The sequence below is a fragment of the Oncorhynchus tshawytscha genome, linkage group LG11, assembly GCF_018296145.1.
Source record: "Oncorhynchus tshawytscha isolate Ot180627B linkage group LG11, Otsh_v2.0, whole genome shotgun sequence".
NCBI lineage: Eukaryota > Metazoa > Chordata > Actinopteri > Salmoniformes > Salmonidae > Oncorhynchus > Oncorhynchus tshawytscha.
The window spans coordinates 44,690,615-44,708,580 of record NC_056439.1 but is presented as its reverse complement, the minus strand read 5'-3'; the positions used below and the strand labels follow the sequence as shown (position 1 = coordinate 44,708,580).

At 41.2% G+C, this 17,966-nt stretch overlaps 1 protein-coding gene across 2 annotated transcripts; it reads right to left on the bottom strand.

Moving 5' to 3' along the window:
- Positions 1 to 1,358: 1,358 nt before the first annotated feature.
- Positions 1,359 to 15,733, bottom strand: rlf (RLF zinc finger). 2 transcript variants are annotated; one of them, XM_024437729.2, is made up of 9 exons: positions 15,461 to 15,733; positions 13,296 to 13,450; positions 12,974 to 13,055; positions 10,415 to 10,550; positions 10,093 to 10,295; positions 7,863 to 7,999; positions 7,579 to 7,720; positions 3,445 to 6,658; positions 1,359 to 3,396 (listed from the first exon to the last, which is right to left on the bottom strand). In XM_024437729.2, the coding sequence occupies exons 1-9, from the start codon at positions 15,638 to 15,640 to the stop codon at positions 1,865 to 1,867; spliced, it is 5,781 nt and encodes a 1,926-aa protein (XP_024293497.1). In that variant the 5' UTR covers positions 15,641 to 15,733; the 3' UTR covers positions 1,359 to 1,864. The 2 variants fall into 2 exon arrangements, with proteins under 2 accessions (XP_024293497.1, XP_024293496.1); XM_024437728.2 differs by having other exon boundaries at positions 1,359 to 6,658; positions 15,461 to 15,732.
- Positions 15,734 to 17,966: the final 2,233 nt, after the last annotated feature.

Sequence of the window (17,966 nt, the reverse complement as noted above, 5' to 3'; positions counted from 1 at the left end):
GACCGCTGCGCCACTCAGGAGCCCAGTTTACCAAGCCACCAATTACTTCAACCTGGAAAAGTTCAGCTACCCTTAAGAAACAGTTTACTTAAAGTTATTTTGAAAAAGTACACTTTACAAAATATATATGCAACATGCATCAATTTCAAAGATTTTACTGAGTTACAGTTCATATAAGGAAATCCATCAATTGAAATAAATAAATTAGGCTCTAACCTATGGATTTCACATGACTGGGCAGGGGTGCAGACAATCATAATTAGTTTTCCCCCACAAGAGGACCTTTATTGCAGACGTGCTCCCTCAAAACATCTGTGGCATTGTGTTGTGTGACAAAACTACACGTGGCCTTTTGTCCCCAGCACAAAGTGCACCTGTGTAATGAGCATGCTGCTTAATCAGCTTTTTGATATGCTACACCTGTCAGATGGATGGATTATCTTGGCAAAGAAAACTTTCTCGTTAACCTGGATGTAAACAAATTTGTGCACAACATTTGAGAGAAACAAGCCTTTTGTGCATATGGAACATTTCTGGGATCTTTAATTTCAGTTAATGAAACCAACACTTTACATGTTGTGTTTATATTTTTGTTCAGTGTAGTTCACTACAACCAAACTGCTTTGTGAAAAATGATCATTCCTAAATCTGAAAAGTCAAACCAGGTTTTCATTCAACCGTATGCAAGTAAAGTACCTCATGACAGGCCTGACAGAAACAGACATGGTCGCTAAACTTTCCAAATGTGAAGAAAACCCAACTAGTGTCGATAAAATGAATTATGTGAGAGAAGTTGGTGGAAACGCTTTTATGCACAAATATTGATATAACCATAATATTGAAGAAAACTTGGGACGCGATGATGTGTGGTCCTTCTACTACGACTGGTCGGGAAATCATGCAGTTTATTAGGCTACAGATGAAATAAATTACAATAAACTTCACAGGGCGGTGAAAGTGCAAGCTTGATGCTCATTTCCAATAAATAGAGGGTCTTATTCTGGAGACATTATCATTGGATGCTTAGCTGCCATTTGACAAATAAAAATAATCTTGATCTTTTATCCATAATAATCTCACCATATATGCTATACGTGCTTTCTAGTCAACAGTGTGCAGGTACAGAACTTCACCTGCACGCTTTTTTCTAGAGCGCACGTGCCACTTTGCTAGTGGGCACACTCGTTATTGAAACACTTTCTTGTGAGAAAAGCCACTCTATAAAGTAAAATGTGTTTATTTTCATAGATAGTATTAAATAGTCCACTATATTTTCACTGACTAGTTCCCTGAAGAGTTTAAATTCTAATCATTGTAAAGGCATGACAAGGAAAATAAAGATAGACAATGCAATTTCATATTTTTGAAAGGGCCTATTCAAACATTTATTATTCTTATAAAGCATTACACATCTGCCCACTGCATTGAAAAAAAGAAAGGGGTCTTAATATTCAGAGGGGACAACATTTTTCCTCAAGTTATTAGTGGGCAAATGAGATGTTCCTGTCCCATGAAAGCTATTTTTCAGACAAATTAATAGCATTGAAATGGTACAATGAGCTACACCGTTCTAAATAATATTTGAAAATGTTTTATAAAACTTCATTTTGTAGTGAGAAGACGCATATATATATACACATTAGAACGTTCATCACCTGACAAAAATGTAATACAAATACTCTAAAGAAGTTTTTAAAAAATCAGGGGAAGGATCATTTTACACACGTATCTGTTGTATGTCAATTAAGGTACTTGAGCTAATCAGTTTGGCAACTTAAAAAGATACTGATAACATCAGAGTAGTAATTACATTAGAAAAAAAACACTGGGATAGTCTTTATATTGGACACAAAGGTACTCAGTTCTACGAACTGTCGAGAAGTAGCTTATCATTAGTTTTTGTGGGGAAGAGGTCAAGCAAGGAGGTGGAAAACCTTGGCCTCTCAAGAACTACCACGGGCCTGAGGTACTGCAGCTGCTTAATGGCTAGGTCACCACAACCCGTCAGAGCCTTGTCCAAGATGAGGCGCAAGTTCTGGACTGATGTGTATTCCCCTGTCCTGGGAAGAGGTTGAAGTGGGGAAGATCGAGCCCGCCTGCTACGGGTAGTAGAGAGGCCCATCTGGCTGTTCTCCTTTACAGAACAGTTACGTCTGTAGGAATCCCGCCGCCGAGCAGACACCACAGGTGGTTCAGGCCTGTGGCTGTTGCAGTGAGAAGCCCGGGGCCTCACATCATCCTTAGTGCTCTCCTGTATGAACTTCAGGAAAGATGACTCGAATCCCATAGGTTTATAAGCAGCCAGGTCAAATGAGCGAAGGGGAGGGCTGTGAGGCTGTGAGTCCTTTGGGATGGGAAGGAGCTCAGAGAGTTCGTTCTTACGTTTAAGTGGCTGGCGGGCTTGAGGGGAGGGCAATGGCACAGAAATTGTTGGTTTGCCACCATCTTTGCTTGAACTGTCCATGAAGCCCTCATCAACACTGAATCGGAGGGAGGATGGTGGAGAGAGATCAAGAGCGGGCGGGTTTGAGGATTTTCGCCTTGGTCTCTCCTCTTGGCTGTTTTGAGTAACAAGCTCTTCAGTGTGCCCACTAGGTTCTCCATAAAGCAAGTCATCGGCACCCACCAAAACATTCCTCTCAGCAGGTGGCTCCTCTTTGAACCCCAGTGGGTCATGCTCATCAAGTGTGTCTGCTTCGATGGAGTGCAGACTCATAGGGACAGATGGACCACCAGGGTTATCTGGTTCTGCTTGATACTCCATCTTCAGAACTCCGTTAGGTGCCCTCGTCATATCAGGGCAAGCAGATAATACAGTATTCCTCTGAATCAGCTCGTCCAGTTTCTCTGCACTAAACACAAGCTTATCCTCATTCAATTCAAAAGCATGATTGGTTAATTTGTGGCAATTCAAATAGTGACGGCGCATACTACGTATAAATTTGACTACAGAATCACAACCTTGCACCATGCACGGGAAGGCTTCACGTTGACAACGATCTTGGCACATCTGCAAGGCCTCCTCATGGGAACGGAATACCATATCTTCAAACCTTCTGGATTTCTTTTCAGTTGACACATTTTCAACGTCATCTTCATCTTGCTCTTCACTAGTTTCTTCAGCCTTAACATCTTCAGGAGACTTTGGGCAGTGTCTTAGAGATTGCCTGAGGGGTAGCTTGGTTTCATCTTTCTGTGGCGTAGATGTGATGATCAGCTTCTTTTGGCATCCAGTGGCTGACGTGTCCTTGTGAGTATTCTGGAGACGTAATACGAGTGAATCATAATAATTGAGGTGGCTAGAGAGTACATGTTTTTTCAGACTACTGCTTTGGGTGAACTCTTTTGTACAGCCGTCATACTTGCAGCACAAGGTCGCCTGGTAAGGATGATCACTTTTTCTGTGACGCTTCAAGCTACTGGTCGCCTGGTTAGGATGCTCACTTTTTCTGTGACGCTTCAAGCTACTGGTCGCCTGGTTAGGATGCTCACTCTCTGTGTGTCGCACCAAGCTACTGTTCAGGAGGTAAGAAGCATTACAGTTGGCGTAGCTGCACCTAAACTTCTGTAAAGCTGGGTCTTCTGAAAGCACGGAAGGATGTCCCATCACCTGCGAATGTAACTTCTTCTGGTGGCGATAAAGACTGGAGGCGTGGGAGAAAATAATCCCACAGTCCTTGTGCTTGCACATATAAATGCCGCCTTTGCCTCTTCGCATACCTCTGTCTTCACTTTCCTCCTCTTCGAAGTGATCCTGCACAGATGGAGCATGACTGCATTTCTTACGCTTGTCTCCAGATTTAGCAAATTGTACAATATTTTGTCGCATTATTTTCTTTTTTTGGTACTTCTGCTGCCAGGAGGGGTGTTGCCAGGTAGGGGTCTGAGATTTTTGTGTAAAGGAGGATGTTTGCTCGGTGTCATCTGGGGGCTGTGTAAAGGAGACTGTTGGCTTGGTGGGTTCTGGGGGTTGTTTTATGGAGACGGTTGGCTTGGTGGGTTCTGGGGGTTGTGTTATGGAGACTGTTGGCTTGGTGGGTTCTGGGGGTTTACCCTCAACCCGCTTTTTAGACCAACAGCTCATTTGCTCCACAACTGCCTCGCTAAGTCTATGCGTCTGAAGATAATGAACCCTCAAGTCCGTCTTCTCTCTATGGCATTTGAAGCAGAGGTGACACTTAAATGGCTTAAATGTCAGTGATTTGAGGATCTTCATTCCTTTCGCCTTCTTTTCTGAGAAATTATGCTTGTTCATGTAGTGGCGCATTAGGGTTGTGCTGGTCACACTTCTAAAGTTGCAATCATTAAGCTCACAGAAGTATGGTTTAGTAGAGGCTTGCAAAACAAAGGGGCTGACCTGGTCTGCATCTAAGTGTTGCTCTGTGGGTAGACTGTGGGCTACTGATGGTTCAGTGTTTGATGTCAGTTTCACCCTCTTGCCAACAGCGGGTTGCGCTCTCTTTTGCAAAAACACAACTGGGGACCTGGTACCAAGACCCTGATGGCAGGATATCTTTGATGTGGATCCTGAGATTGGATGGAAGGGCTCACAAAATCCATTTGTAGAGCTGGAGAGAGTCAGACTAAGCTGGCTAAGCCCAATCAAAATCTCTCTCAAAGGGTCATTGTCCAGGCTTGAGGGAGATGTTGCTATGTTCTTAATAGGACAAGCATTTTCCTGGCTTGACCCCTTCATTAGCAGACAAGTTGCAAGTTCATGTTTGTTCTTGTCATTGTTGTTCTTCTCTGTTTTTATCTTTAGACCTTTTGATTTCAAGCCCTTCTCTTTGACAAGATTTTTGCGTTCCTTATTCTCAGACTTGAAATGTTCTGGATGAACACACCTTAGGTGTTGGTGGACATCTCTAGCTTTGGAGAAGGTCAATCCACACCTTTCGAAACCACAAGTGAACTTTTTTCCATCAAAGCACACAGCAACAGATGCCATTGTGCCCTTGGGCTCCTTGCAACTCTGTGAGGAGGAGGCACTGCATGTAGAGAAAGTAACATTGTTTTCCCCGTTGACTACCTCCTCCAGTACAGTCTTTATGTCACACGACTTTTTGGGGCTGGCTATCTCCTCTGTTATGGAGTCAAGATGTTTTCTTTTGGCCTTCCTCTGTGCCTCAAAGTCTTCCTCAGAGAAGGTAATGCCGTGTGTGGCTAAATGCCGGGCAAATTCTTTTTTAGAAAAGTAGAACTTCTTGCAATCAAGGCTAGTGCAGCTATATGCTGCATCACGAAAGTGCTGTGCTTCATGGTGGTATACCTGCCCCAAGTCACAGAAAGAAAGACTACAACCTTTGAGCTCACACTGGTAGCTAAGTTGAAAGCCATGGCTCTGCTTATGTGTGACAAGCTCATTGGAGGTGCTGAAACGAGCACCACAATCTGTGACCATACACATGTAAGGCAGGTCACCGTAGTGCACACGCCGATGCCTGCGGTGGTGATAGGCAGACATGAAGTGGCGCCGACAGTAAGTGCACTTTTCCCTACGGTCTCTCATTTCACAATAATGTTTCACGTTCTCGTCGCTAACATGGTCTTCTGATTTAAGGTGCACACCCAGGTACTTGGAATGCTTAAAAGTCTTTGTACAGTGAGTAGCAGGGCATGTGTATATGTCACGATTCTGCAATTCAAAATGAACGTTAATGTATTCAATTGTGATGTTATCCTCATGACCAGGCTTCCTGGGTGCAGATGAAGCTTGTTCTAGAATGTGCTCCAGAACATCAGGATCATGTGTGGACTGGTAGTACAGCATTAAGGATGGGTCAAGGGCAATCTCACCAGGCTCCAAGTCATCCAAGTCATCCTCCTCCATTTCCTTATCCAAATCAACCCTCTTTTTGTCCTTTTTCTTCTGTCGAGTGCTTCTGGATGGCATCTGAAGGTGTAGTTTGGTGTGTGGGATAAAATCCTTTCTGCTCTTAAACTTCTTCAGGCAGACAGGGCAGGTGGAAACACCGTTTTCTTCATGCCTCTTAGAGTGAAGAAGGATTCGAGTCTCAGTAACAGATTTCTTACAAATCTTGCAGAAGAACTTGTATTTCTTCTGCAGTGAACCCTGCTCTGAGGTACCCTCAGCATCTGGCTTTGAGGGTGGTTTACTGTCCCGGTCATTTTCTTCATCTTTCTCATGACCATCAATGCTTCCACTTGTCCCATTTACGTATTCTTTTGGCATATCAACAAATCCCCTCTCCACCTCCTCCTTTACATCCTGCTCAAGACTAACCTCCTCCTGCCCCCTCCCTTTCTCTTCTTCCTCCTCCGGCTCAGGTTCAAGCCCCAGCAGCATGATGCACTGATGCTTGAGTGTCTTCCAGTCCCAGAATTCAGGGTCAAAAGGCCAGTGGGCTTTAAGTGCCAGGAGCAGTTCACACCGCAGCGAGTTGGGGATAATGGCATTTTCCTGGTCATACTTCTGATCGGGCCGCAGATAGAGCTCTTGAAGGGTGCTGAAGGCCACATGAGAGAGGCCTAAGAGAAACTCTGTCAGCTGGCAGGCCCGCAACACCTCAAGATCGTCTGGTAGGAGGCAGGATACAGTTTTGCACACAGATATCCTTGTTTCTGTGTCTTCTTGCTTTGGGAGCTGTAGTGCTTTAACACATAACTCCACAGATGAAGCCAGACCCAGCTCCTCTGCCTGTAGAATAAACATGAGATCGTTTTTTCCATTGATGTGACAGTGGCATACAATTTAAAGTAACTGTCCAGTGAAAATTCCACTTTAAAAAAATGATTCTGTTAAGTCATATCCAACCGTTGTTGACCCGTCATATACTCCTGGCCAAAGTAAAATAAATAAATAATTAAAACACTTCAAAACCCCCACCTCAAACAGACCATTTTTCAAAATGCTGCTATTTCCTCAGAACATGTCATCTCACTGAGGATTGAGCTGACCAATTAGCGGTTTACTTACAAGAATATTTAATGACCCGTATAGACGGGTTGGCTGACAACGGCATTAAAATGATGCGTGCATTGATGTCTAGCAACAATGACAAAATCTTCCCTGTGGGAAATTGCAGATGGCTCATTTTGTATCTTGTTTTGAGGTGTTTTGACTGATGTCATGTCTTACGCTAATATGGCTCAAACTCACTAGCTAACCAACAATTGTAACGATGTATTTCAGAGACAATAAGCACTCATTGAGCAAATGTATTTATGTTTTCATTAAACATTGAGACTAATTATATAGTTTACATGTTGTCAACAGTGTAAGCCATACCGTCCGTTTTACCCCATAGTTACGCACGTGTTGCTTTTGTCGCTAAACAACCAACCCGTCTATACACCCACACCATTCTGTTGGGGTACGTTGACATCATTCCAACACAGAAAAGTTGCTTTTTAACATACTTAATTACCATTTTTTTGAAGGAAAACCATTTCACTCATATTGTAAGTAATTATAGGTCATATTTCATAGAAATCTGCAAACACTGGACAGTTACTTTACATTTTGGGAAATTGTAACTGATATTTTACGAAAATAAGTTTAAACTTTACATTGCAATGACATATCAAAATCAGAGGTAGAAAAGTCTATTCTCCTACCTCCGTCCGGATGACACGCACAAGGAAGAGCAGATGGTAGACAGTCTTAGCAATGGCACCTAGCTGCAGGCAACGCTCCAGCAGTGACTCCAAAGATGGGTCAATCCTTCTCTGCAGCTTACTCCACAACAGTGTGAGCTCCCTAAAAAGACAGAAAAGATGAAATAGCATAGAAAAATATAAAATTGGAACAAGACCCAAAAACACACACCAGCGCAGAAATAAGAATTTCAATTTATCCATATGCTTTGCAAAACTCTTGACATTGACCACTGAAAACTCACCAGGAACAGTACAGGCTCTGCTGCTGCAGCTGTTGAGTTAGGAAGGTAGTACACAGGATGAAGGCTGTGTTATCCTCCCCCTCAGTCTCCAAATTGCATGTAATATCCAGCACATCCTTACAGTCCAGTCTGGATATCTGTGGGATAAATAAATACAACGCCAAGTCGTGGCCTTCAGAAAGTATACACACCCCCTGACTTGTTCCACATTTTGTTGTGTTACAGCCTGAATTTTAAATTGAGATGTGTCACTGGCCTACACGCAATACCCCATAATGTCAAATTGGAATTATGTTTCTAGACATTTTAACAACTAAATGAAAAACGAAACGCTGAAATGTCTCGAGTTAATACGTATCCAACCCCTAAATAAGTTCAGGAGTAAAAATGTTTTTAATACGTCACCTAAGTTGCATGGACTCACTGTGTGCAATGAGTGTTTAACATGATTTTTGAATGACTACATCATATCTACATCACCCCACACATACAATTATATGTAAGGTCTCTAATCAAGCAGTGAATTTCAAACAGATTCAACCGAAGACCAGAGAGGTTTTCCAATTCCCAGCAAAGGGCACCTATTGGTAGATGGGTAAAAAAATAAAGCAGACATAGAATATCCCTTTGAGCAGGGTGAAGTTATTAATTACTGCAAATATATATAATGACACTGACTCTACTCCAGCCACTTTAATAATGGGAATTGATGGGAAATGATGTAAATATATCACTAGCCACTTTAAACAATGCTACCTTATATAATGTTACATACCCTACATTATTCATCTCATATGCATACGTAGATACTGTACTCTATATCATCGACTGCATCCTTATGTAATACATGTATCACTAGCCACTTTAACTATGCCACTTGGTTTACATACCCATCTCATATGTATATACTGTACTCGATATCATCTACTGTATCTTGCCTATGCTGCTCTGTACCATCACTCATTCATATATCTTATGTACATATTCTTTATCCCCTTACACTGTGTATAAGACAGTAGTTTTTTGGAATTGTTAGTTAGATTATTTGTTCGTTATTACTGCATTGTCGGAACTAGAAGCACAAGCATTTCGCTACACTCGCATTAACATCTGCTAACCATGTGTATGTGACAAATAAAATTTTATTTGATTTGATATTGTACAATCCAGGTGTGCAAAGCTCTTAAAACATCTGGATTAGTGCCACTTCCACGGGACGGTTGAGCTAACATAAGCTAATGAGATTAGCATGAGGTTGTAAGTAGCAAGACCATTTCCTAGGACATAGACATATCTGATATTAGCAGAAAGCTTAAATTCTTGTTAATCTAACCGCACTGTCCAATTTACAGTGGCTATTACAGTGAAAAAATACCACGCTATTGTTTGAGGAGAGTACACAATTTTGAAAATGAAAAGTTATAAACAAATGAGGCACATTTGGGCAGTCTTGATACAAAATCTTGAACAGAAACGTAATGGTTCATTGGATGAGTCTAAAACTGTACACGTACACCGATGCCATCTAGTGGCCAAAAGTTAAATTGCACCTGGGCTGGTTTAATAAATTATGGCCTTTCTTGCATTTCAAAAATGAAAAAAAAAACTAACATTTTTTTGTACCTTCTTTGTATTATCTTAAACCAGATCTAATGTGTTATATTCTCCTACATTCCTTTCTCATTTCCACAAACTTCAAAGTGTTTACTTTCAAATGGTACCAAGAACATGCATATCTTTGCTTCACAGCCTGAGCTACAGGCAGTTAGATTTGGGTATGCCATTTTAGGCAAAAATTTTAAGGGGCGGATCCTTAAGAGACTTACCCAGAAAGACAAATTTGATTCTAACATGTATTGACTCAGGGGTGTGAATACTTATGTAAATGAGATATTGCTGCATTTCATTTGCAAAATGTTGTAAAAATCATGCTCCAATATGTAATTATGGGGTATTGTGTCTAAATCTATTGAATCCATTTTGAATTCAGGCAGTAATAAAATGTGGAATAAGTCAAAAGAGGTACGAATACTTTCTGAAAACACCAACTATAGTATTGTGGAAAATATCACTTACATTTTAAGGGCAAAGGAGTTCAAACAAACAACACTGTCAAATTCACTAAGCCATCACATTTATTTCCTTACATAACAGCATTCTCTGAAAGCTATTTAAATAGCAGTATGAATAATAATGCAACTGAGCTGAGCTCAACAACACACTGACAGACCTCCATGATGGCCTCCTCGCCCGGCAGCAGTTGGCAGAGGAGAGAGACATAGGTCTGGCGGAAGGTGGTTTGGTTGGAGACAAGATGGCATTCAGCACAGGCCTTAGCCAGTACCACAGCCTTCGCCACCTCCCCCACTTTCTCCAGGTGTTTAACCCGCATCTCCATGAAGCCCTCCCCCTCCAAGGAGATGTACGCGTCAACTACAGGAACATGACAAAGCAACAGATGCTAGTTGATTGGCTGACCGGAATCATAGTAAAATGTATAAAATTGATTTATTATTGCACTGTTGACAATAGAGTAAGGTTGTGATACTGACCTTCCTCTGCGGTTGTGGGATGACCGGTGAGAAGGGCGCTTAGGACAGGGTTACTCCACGCTCCACCCTCCCCTGTGATTTGGAGGAGGGCTTGTAGATCTATGCTCCCATATTCCAACAAGGCATCATGTGCCACCTGCAAAACCGTCAAGAACACACAAAAAGGGGGTTGTGTCACAAATGTCAGGTGAGGTAACAGTGAGAGCATGGTAAAGTAATAGGGCTGTGACGATACCAGTATTGCAATATTTTTTTCCACAGCAAAAAATTAAAACATGAAGCAGACCAAACTCTTTGGTATTTTAAAAACATGCAATATATAAAATATTGTGTGCTGGTTGGAAAATAAATGTGACTCTGGGTGACAACATGTTTGTTTCTAACATTAGGGACGTTTTCCTAAAGAAGTTATAATCCGCTGTGTTTTATTTCCTTGCCACGATACTAATGAGTATCGCGATACTGGTATTGTCCCGGCCCAATAAAGTACAGTGCCTTGCGAAAGTATTCGGCCCCCTTGAACTTTGCGACCTTTTGCCACATTTCAGGCTTCAAACATAAAGATATAAAACTGTATTTTTTTGTGAAGAATCAACAACAAGTGGGACACAATCATGAAGTGGAACGACATTTATTGGATATTTCAAACTTATTTAACAAATCAAAAACTGAAAAATTGGGCGTGCAAAATTATTCAGCCCCCTTAAGTTAATACTTTGTAGCTCCGCCTTTTGCTGCGATTACAGCTGTAAGTCGCTTGGGGTATGTCTCTATCAGTTTTGCACATCGAGAGACTGACATTTTTTCCCATTCCTCCTTGCAAAACAGCTCGAGCTCAGTGAGGTTGGATGGAGAGCATTTGTGAACAGCAGTTTTCAGTTCTTTCCACAGATTCTCGATTGGATTCAGGTCTGGACTTTGACTTGGCCCTTCTAACACCTGGATATGTTTATTTTTGAACCATTCTATTGTAGATTTTGCTTTATGTTTTGGATCATTGTCTTGTTGGAAGACAAATCTCCGTCCCAGTCTCAGGTCTTTTGCAGACTCCATCAGGTTCTTCCAGAATGGTCCTGTATTTGGCTCCATCCATCTTCCCATCAATTTTAACCATCTTCCCTGTCCCTGCTGAAGAAAAGCAGGCCCAAACCATGATGCTGCCACCACCATGTTTGACAGTAGGGATGGTGTGTTCAGGGCGATGAGCTGTGTTGCTTTTACGCCAAACATAACGTTTTGCATTGTTGCCAAAAAGTTCAATTTTGGTTTCATCTGACCAGAGCACCTTCTTCCACATGTTTGGTGTGTCTCCCAGGTGGCTTGTGGCAAACTTTAAACAACACTTTTTATGGATATCTTTAAGAAATGGCTTTCTTCTTGCCACTCTTCCATAAAGGCCAGATTTGTGCAATATACGACTGATTGTTGTCCTATGGACAGAGTCTCCCACCTCAGCTGTAGATCTCTGCAGTTCATCCAGAGTGATCATGGGCCTCTTGGCTGCATCTCTGATCAGTCTTCTCCTTGTATGAGCTGAAAGTTTAGAGGGACGGCCAGGTCTTGGTAGATTTGCAGTGGTCTGATACTCCTTCCATTTCAATATTATCGCTTGCACAGTGCTCCTTGGGATGTTTAAAGCTTGGGAAATCTTTTTGTATCCAAATCCGGCTTTAAACTTCTTCACAACAGTATCTCGGACCTGCCTGGTGTGTTCCTTGTTCTTCATGATGCTCTCTGCGCTTTTAACGGACCTCTGAGACTATCACAGTGCAGGTGCATTTATACGGAGACTTGATTACACACAGGTGGATTGTATTTATCATCATTAGTCATTTAGGTCAACATTGGATCATTCAGAGATCCTCACTGAACTTCTGGATAGAGTTTGCTGCACTGAAAGTAAAGGGGCTGAATAATTTTGCACGCCCAATTTTTCAGTTTTTGATTTGTTAAAAAAGTTTGAAATATCCAATAAATGTCGTTCCACTTCATGATTGTGTCCCACTTGTTGATTCTTCACAAAAAAATACAGTTTTATATCTTTATGTTTGAAGCCTGAAATGTGGCAAAAGGTCGCAAAGTTCAAGGGGGCCAAATACTTTCGCAAGGGACTGTATGTAATGTAGGACAGGTCCTCACTATATCAAGATTTCGATTGGAATTTTTTTTTTAAATCCCAACTGCAACTTGTTTCAATTCCCCCTGCTAATGTGTTGTAACGCTTTCACTCCCTTCTTCCAGAACACATTTACTGAAAAACCCCTCTGGTGGATTCCCAACTTCCTATCAAACAGGCCCCCAGGTGGTCAAGAACCACGGTACGTTATCAGACAGCACCAGTGTATAACGTAGTATTGTCCAGGGAACATTGCTTGGGCCACTGCCATTCATCAACAACACAGCATGTCAATAGTACCACCAAGCAAAAGTAAATAAACCTCTCTTTGAACTATAGAGAAGTGGATGCAGTATAATCAGTCAACCAATCATTATTTTTCCCTTCCATCTTCTCTCTCTCATTAGCTACTATTTCTTAACATCTCACAGCCCATCCATTACCTGAACAGAGCGGTGAAATTGAACCCAGGCCTCATAAGGGATTTCGTTTTCAGGCACAGAGAGCAACAGTTCAAAACAGCTCCTGGAAGCAAAATAACAGAGACAACGAAGGACAACTTGTGAAACTTCATGACACAACGTTATCTATTTCTAACATGCAGCACAAAAAACAACAACAATGAAGCCATGTCAACAACAAAAGAAGGCTATGCATTGGAGCACACAGTAGAAATGTGGTGATCACTATACTTCTCTGGCTTCAAAATAATAATCTAGGTACAACCCTAACAGTGTAAAGCACTTTGTTACTGAGTTGACTCACAGTGCTAGTCTCTTCAACACCAGGGCAACAGTGTCAGAGTCTGCAGTGAGATGTGGCCTTGCAGCAGCAAAGCAGTTAATGGCCAGGCAGTAGACCTCCAGGAGAGGAAGACCATGTTCCACAGAATTCCTGCTCCCAGCATAGTCCATCAGTGCCTGCAAAGACAGACATGGAGAAGTCAAAAACACTTTCAATTACAAAAAAAAATGACAAAAAAAGCAGCTGGGTTGTGGTTATTAAAAAATATGTTTTTGCACTTTCACTTTCATTAGGATTAAGACAACAGCCATCTTATTTAGTTACGGAAAACACCCTGAATGCCAAAGACATTGTGTTGATGGCAGGCAGGGCAAGCACCATATGTCACTGTTAATTAGTCTTCCTGTGAGGTGTGGCAAGGCTCATTGAGGACAGGCTACAGAGCGTTTCCCCTAGGATTTATTTTATTCTCCCTCCTAAATTGCGTGGAATTTGTTGTTTCAGTTTCTGACAAAAGGCCCATTACTTTTTGTCCAAAGTGATGAGTCTTGTTTTTACACCATCTATGTGTAGAAAAGTCAATCTAAAAATAATATATATAAAAAGTGTATATATATATATAATATATATTTATTTGAATTGCCATGGCGGGGGGCTGTCTGATTGGTCCCAGCTTGCACTCTCTTTTTACCTTGATTGGGCCTGGGGGAGCAGCCTACGTATTTGACGGCTCTAAGACAAGGTGTACCTAGAGAGCTGTGGACCCCCAGTCTGTCACATCAACATTTCCCCAAAGCCCCTCTTCAGTGTGCACTTCTCTACCACCATTACAGTGGGTTGGCTAAATTTAACCTCCATCTAGGGTAAATATGAGAGTCGCTCCTCCAGAGAATAAGCTCCAGCCTGAGTATATCTAACACCCAATTAACTTCCAATTAATGGTTAGCAGCTATAATTAACCCAGTTTAGGGTTTTTGGTAAAATAGTTAAATGGGAAATCTGCAGTTCAAACAATTAAGTAATCTCCCCACCACTGATTCTGTAAACAGCTGAGGAATGGGGCTGGAGAAAAGTAAGCACCATCAAATTCATAGACAGAGCTATAGATGCAAGGACAATCAATTATATCAACATAGATTTAACCATGTTGAGGTTATACAGTGTGTGTTTAAAATTACATTGTTTACAAATACATTAGTTTAGAAAAAGTCTATAAAACAAACAAGACAGTTAAATTAATATTGAGGCATTTAAGTTATTCAAGAATGAATGGCTATATCATGAATTTACAAGTAAAAAAGGTATGTATAGCAATCTGATTGTCCCTTTAAACTCAACTTCACGAATGTAGATAAAAACAGCATAGCAAACTGATACTACAGAAGTCAGTTAAAAACAAAATAGTCTTAATTTTCAAATGATTTATACTTGAATATTGATTTTAACACAAGTGTTACTTGGTGTTAAAAACAAAATGAACGTGGATGAACCACGTTGCCATCAACTAGCGAGAAAGCATGTTTTTGTAGAGTGAGGGTCAAATAAACTCCTTAACTCGATAATGAAACAAGTAAGGTTTAAGTTGTAGTTAACAAATAAAATGGCTAATAAATAAACTAACTAGGCTAATTGATAAGTAGGCTGACGAAAAACACTTGCACTGCAGGCCTATTTACATGCATGCCTGCAAGTGCCTGAAACAAAACGTGAAACACCCCGCCCCGCTTACTTTAAATATTCTAAACGTTGCAAATAGCAGCACGATAAACTAGTTAACTACTAGTTTGTACAGACTGGACATAGTACTAAAATGTTTTGCATGCCTGGTTGTCGTCCTGGACCACTGCATCCGTCTCTCTCTCGGACAAGCTTGCACAACAACCATGACAACATTGGTTGCTAACGTTAGCTAACTGGCTAACTATTAGGTAGCCCAACTGATGATAGCATGGCTATGTTTTGCACATCATTGGTGGTTATGTCATGCAGTTATGTTATACTTTGCTGGGATCGTTAATTGTGCATTAGATGCATATTGTTTGCTTATTCTGATCAAAATGTTCCAGCTAGCAGCTAAAGGCCATATTGGCGCTGGCGCATACACAGCCAACATCGCTAGCTAGTTAAGCTATGCGAAAAAAACATTGCTTTTCCTTTGAGTTTTGCATGCACGCACGCTTAGCTACCTGGCAGAAGTTGTCGCAATATTCGGTGGATGATATTTCCGAAATGTCTTGTTGCCTGAGCGTTGCTTCAAGCGCTCTCAAGGTGGTGAGCAAGCATTCCATGGCGACGAGAGTGTCCTCGGCAGTGTTGGAAGGCCGATTACTCCAGTCGGGCTCTGGTTCAACATCACTATCCGCCATCTTCAGTCCCCGCCACCGCGCGTATGCATCCCCTTCATGTGACGCGCGTGCACCAGCGTGCGCTCACCACTTCTTCTTCGTGTTGTTTTCCGACAGACTAGATGCTTTGTGGCGTATTGCTGCGTTTTTCAGGTCGGAGTGGAAATTGCAGATTTTGTTCACAAAAAAATGGAAATTAGGAAAAAAAATGTGCAGCACAATCTAACCCTGCAAATACGCCACTATCCCCAACAAAACCACCACTTTGTTCCTAACAGATCCACCAGGCAGTTGGCCTGGGAGGCTGGAACTCCTTCTGTACAATATAATTGGGGTGGCAGGGTCACCTAGGGGTTAGAGTGTTGGTAACTGAAAGGTTGCAAGTTCAAATCCCTGAGCTGACAAGGTACAAATCTGTTGTTCTGCCCCTGAACAGGCAGTTAACCCACTGTTATTTGTTCTTAACTGACTTGCCTAGTAAAATATAAAATAATGGATGACTAGAACAATGAACACCGAGAAACTGAACTTACTAAAAGCACAATTTTGGGTCACTCTCAGCGGGCCTACTCGGCCAACCCAACTAGCACATTTGTTTCATTGGAAGTTGTGGGAAGTACGTTTTTGGTTTCCCACTGGTTTTTGGAATGAAGTCATATGTTTCCTGACGGGTAAAACTGAACCTTAAAAAAAAAAAATCTGGGAACAGAAGGGAAAATTTGGGTTGCAGGATTTTTAGGTGGCAGGGAGGTTCTGAGAACATTTTACTATGGTTCCCTGAAAGCTTTCCTAGTTGGTTTTATTAACATTCTGAGACATGTTTCAATAAAACTGTTAGAACTCAAAGTACACACGGAAATTAATTTGCTTTGGCATTAATTACACAGAGACAATCCTTTTTTTATTGTGGCACAGCATCAGTGAGATTCAAACCTAGACTCTTCTGTTCTCTATCCATGAAATTAGCCCACTGCGCCACCAGGATGGAGCTAGCATGCCAAGCAAAGTGGTTAATTTTTGCCTATTCAAACAGACCCCATTTCAAAGGAAAAAAAGCACCCATTAAGATCAGGTGTGACCAATTAGTGGCCACTGGCCAGCACATCTGAACACACTTAACAAGATAGAGGACAGAGTTTTGCTGATGCTGAAGAATGTATGTTTTTAAAATAATATTCTTACTAAAGTTCTTGTGTTTTTTTATGGGAAATGTTCTTCATGTTCTGAGAACGGAATTGAAAAATACTACGGGTCTGTCCTGGGAGAACCATGTAGAACCAGTATAGAGCTCTAGGTTCCATTGGATAAGGTTCAGTCACCACAGGTCTGCCCGGCAAGAACAAGTCAAAGAAATCTTCAAACAGGTTTATTCAGATAATGTGGTTCACCACAACAAACTCCTTGTACTGACTGCTCAAAAAGAAAGCATGAGTGTAAAAGTGGTTCTATGGAAAGATAAGGAAATAACCATGGGTAACAGCTTACATACAATATACAGGCCCAGTGTACTGTGGAGATATATCTGATAGGATCTAGAATACACATAATGACAGACATCGAGTTCCCAAATCATTAAGAACACCTTCGTAATATTGAGTTAAGCAAACCAGACGACACTGTTTTCTTGCTTTTTTTCCATTACTTATGGATAGCTAAGGGCACACTCCAACAGTCAGATATAATTTACAAATGATGTGTCTGTGTTTAGTGAGTCCACCAAATCAGAGGCAGGAGGAAGGACCAGGGATGTTCTCTTGATAAGTATGTGAATTTGACAATTTTCGTGCCCTGTTAAGAATTCAAAATATAACGAGTACTTTTGGGTGTCAGGGAAAATGTATGGAGTGCAAAGTACATTATTTTCTTTAGGACTGTAGTGAAGTAAAAGTTGTCAAAAATATAAATGGCGAAGTACATATACCCATAAACACGACTTAAGCATAACTGTAAATAAGAATATGTTCATAACTGACTTGCCTAGTTAAATAAATAAAAGTATTACTTTAAAGTAATATTACTTCTATACTTTACGCCACTGTCTGCAAGGTGTTGAGAGCGTTCCATAGGGACCCTGGCCCATGGTGACTCCAATGCTTCCCACGTTTTGTTTTTCCCCCCACCTTATTTAACCAGGAAGGCCAGTTGAGAACAAGTTCTCATTTACAACTGCGACCTGGACAAGATAGAGCAAAGCAGTGCAACAAAAACAACAACAGAGTTACACATAAACAAACGTACAGTCAATAACACAATTGAAAAATCTATGTACAGTGTGTGCAAATGTAGAAGAGTAGGGAGGTAGGCAGTCAATAGACCATAGAGGTGAAATAATTACAATTTAGCATTA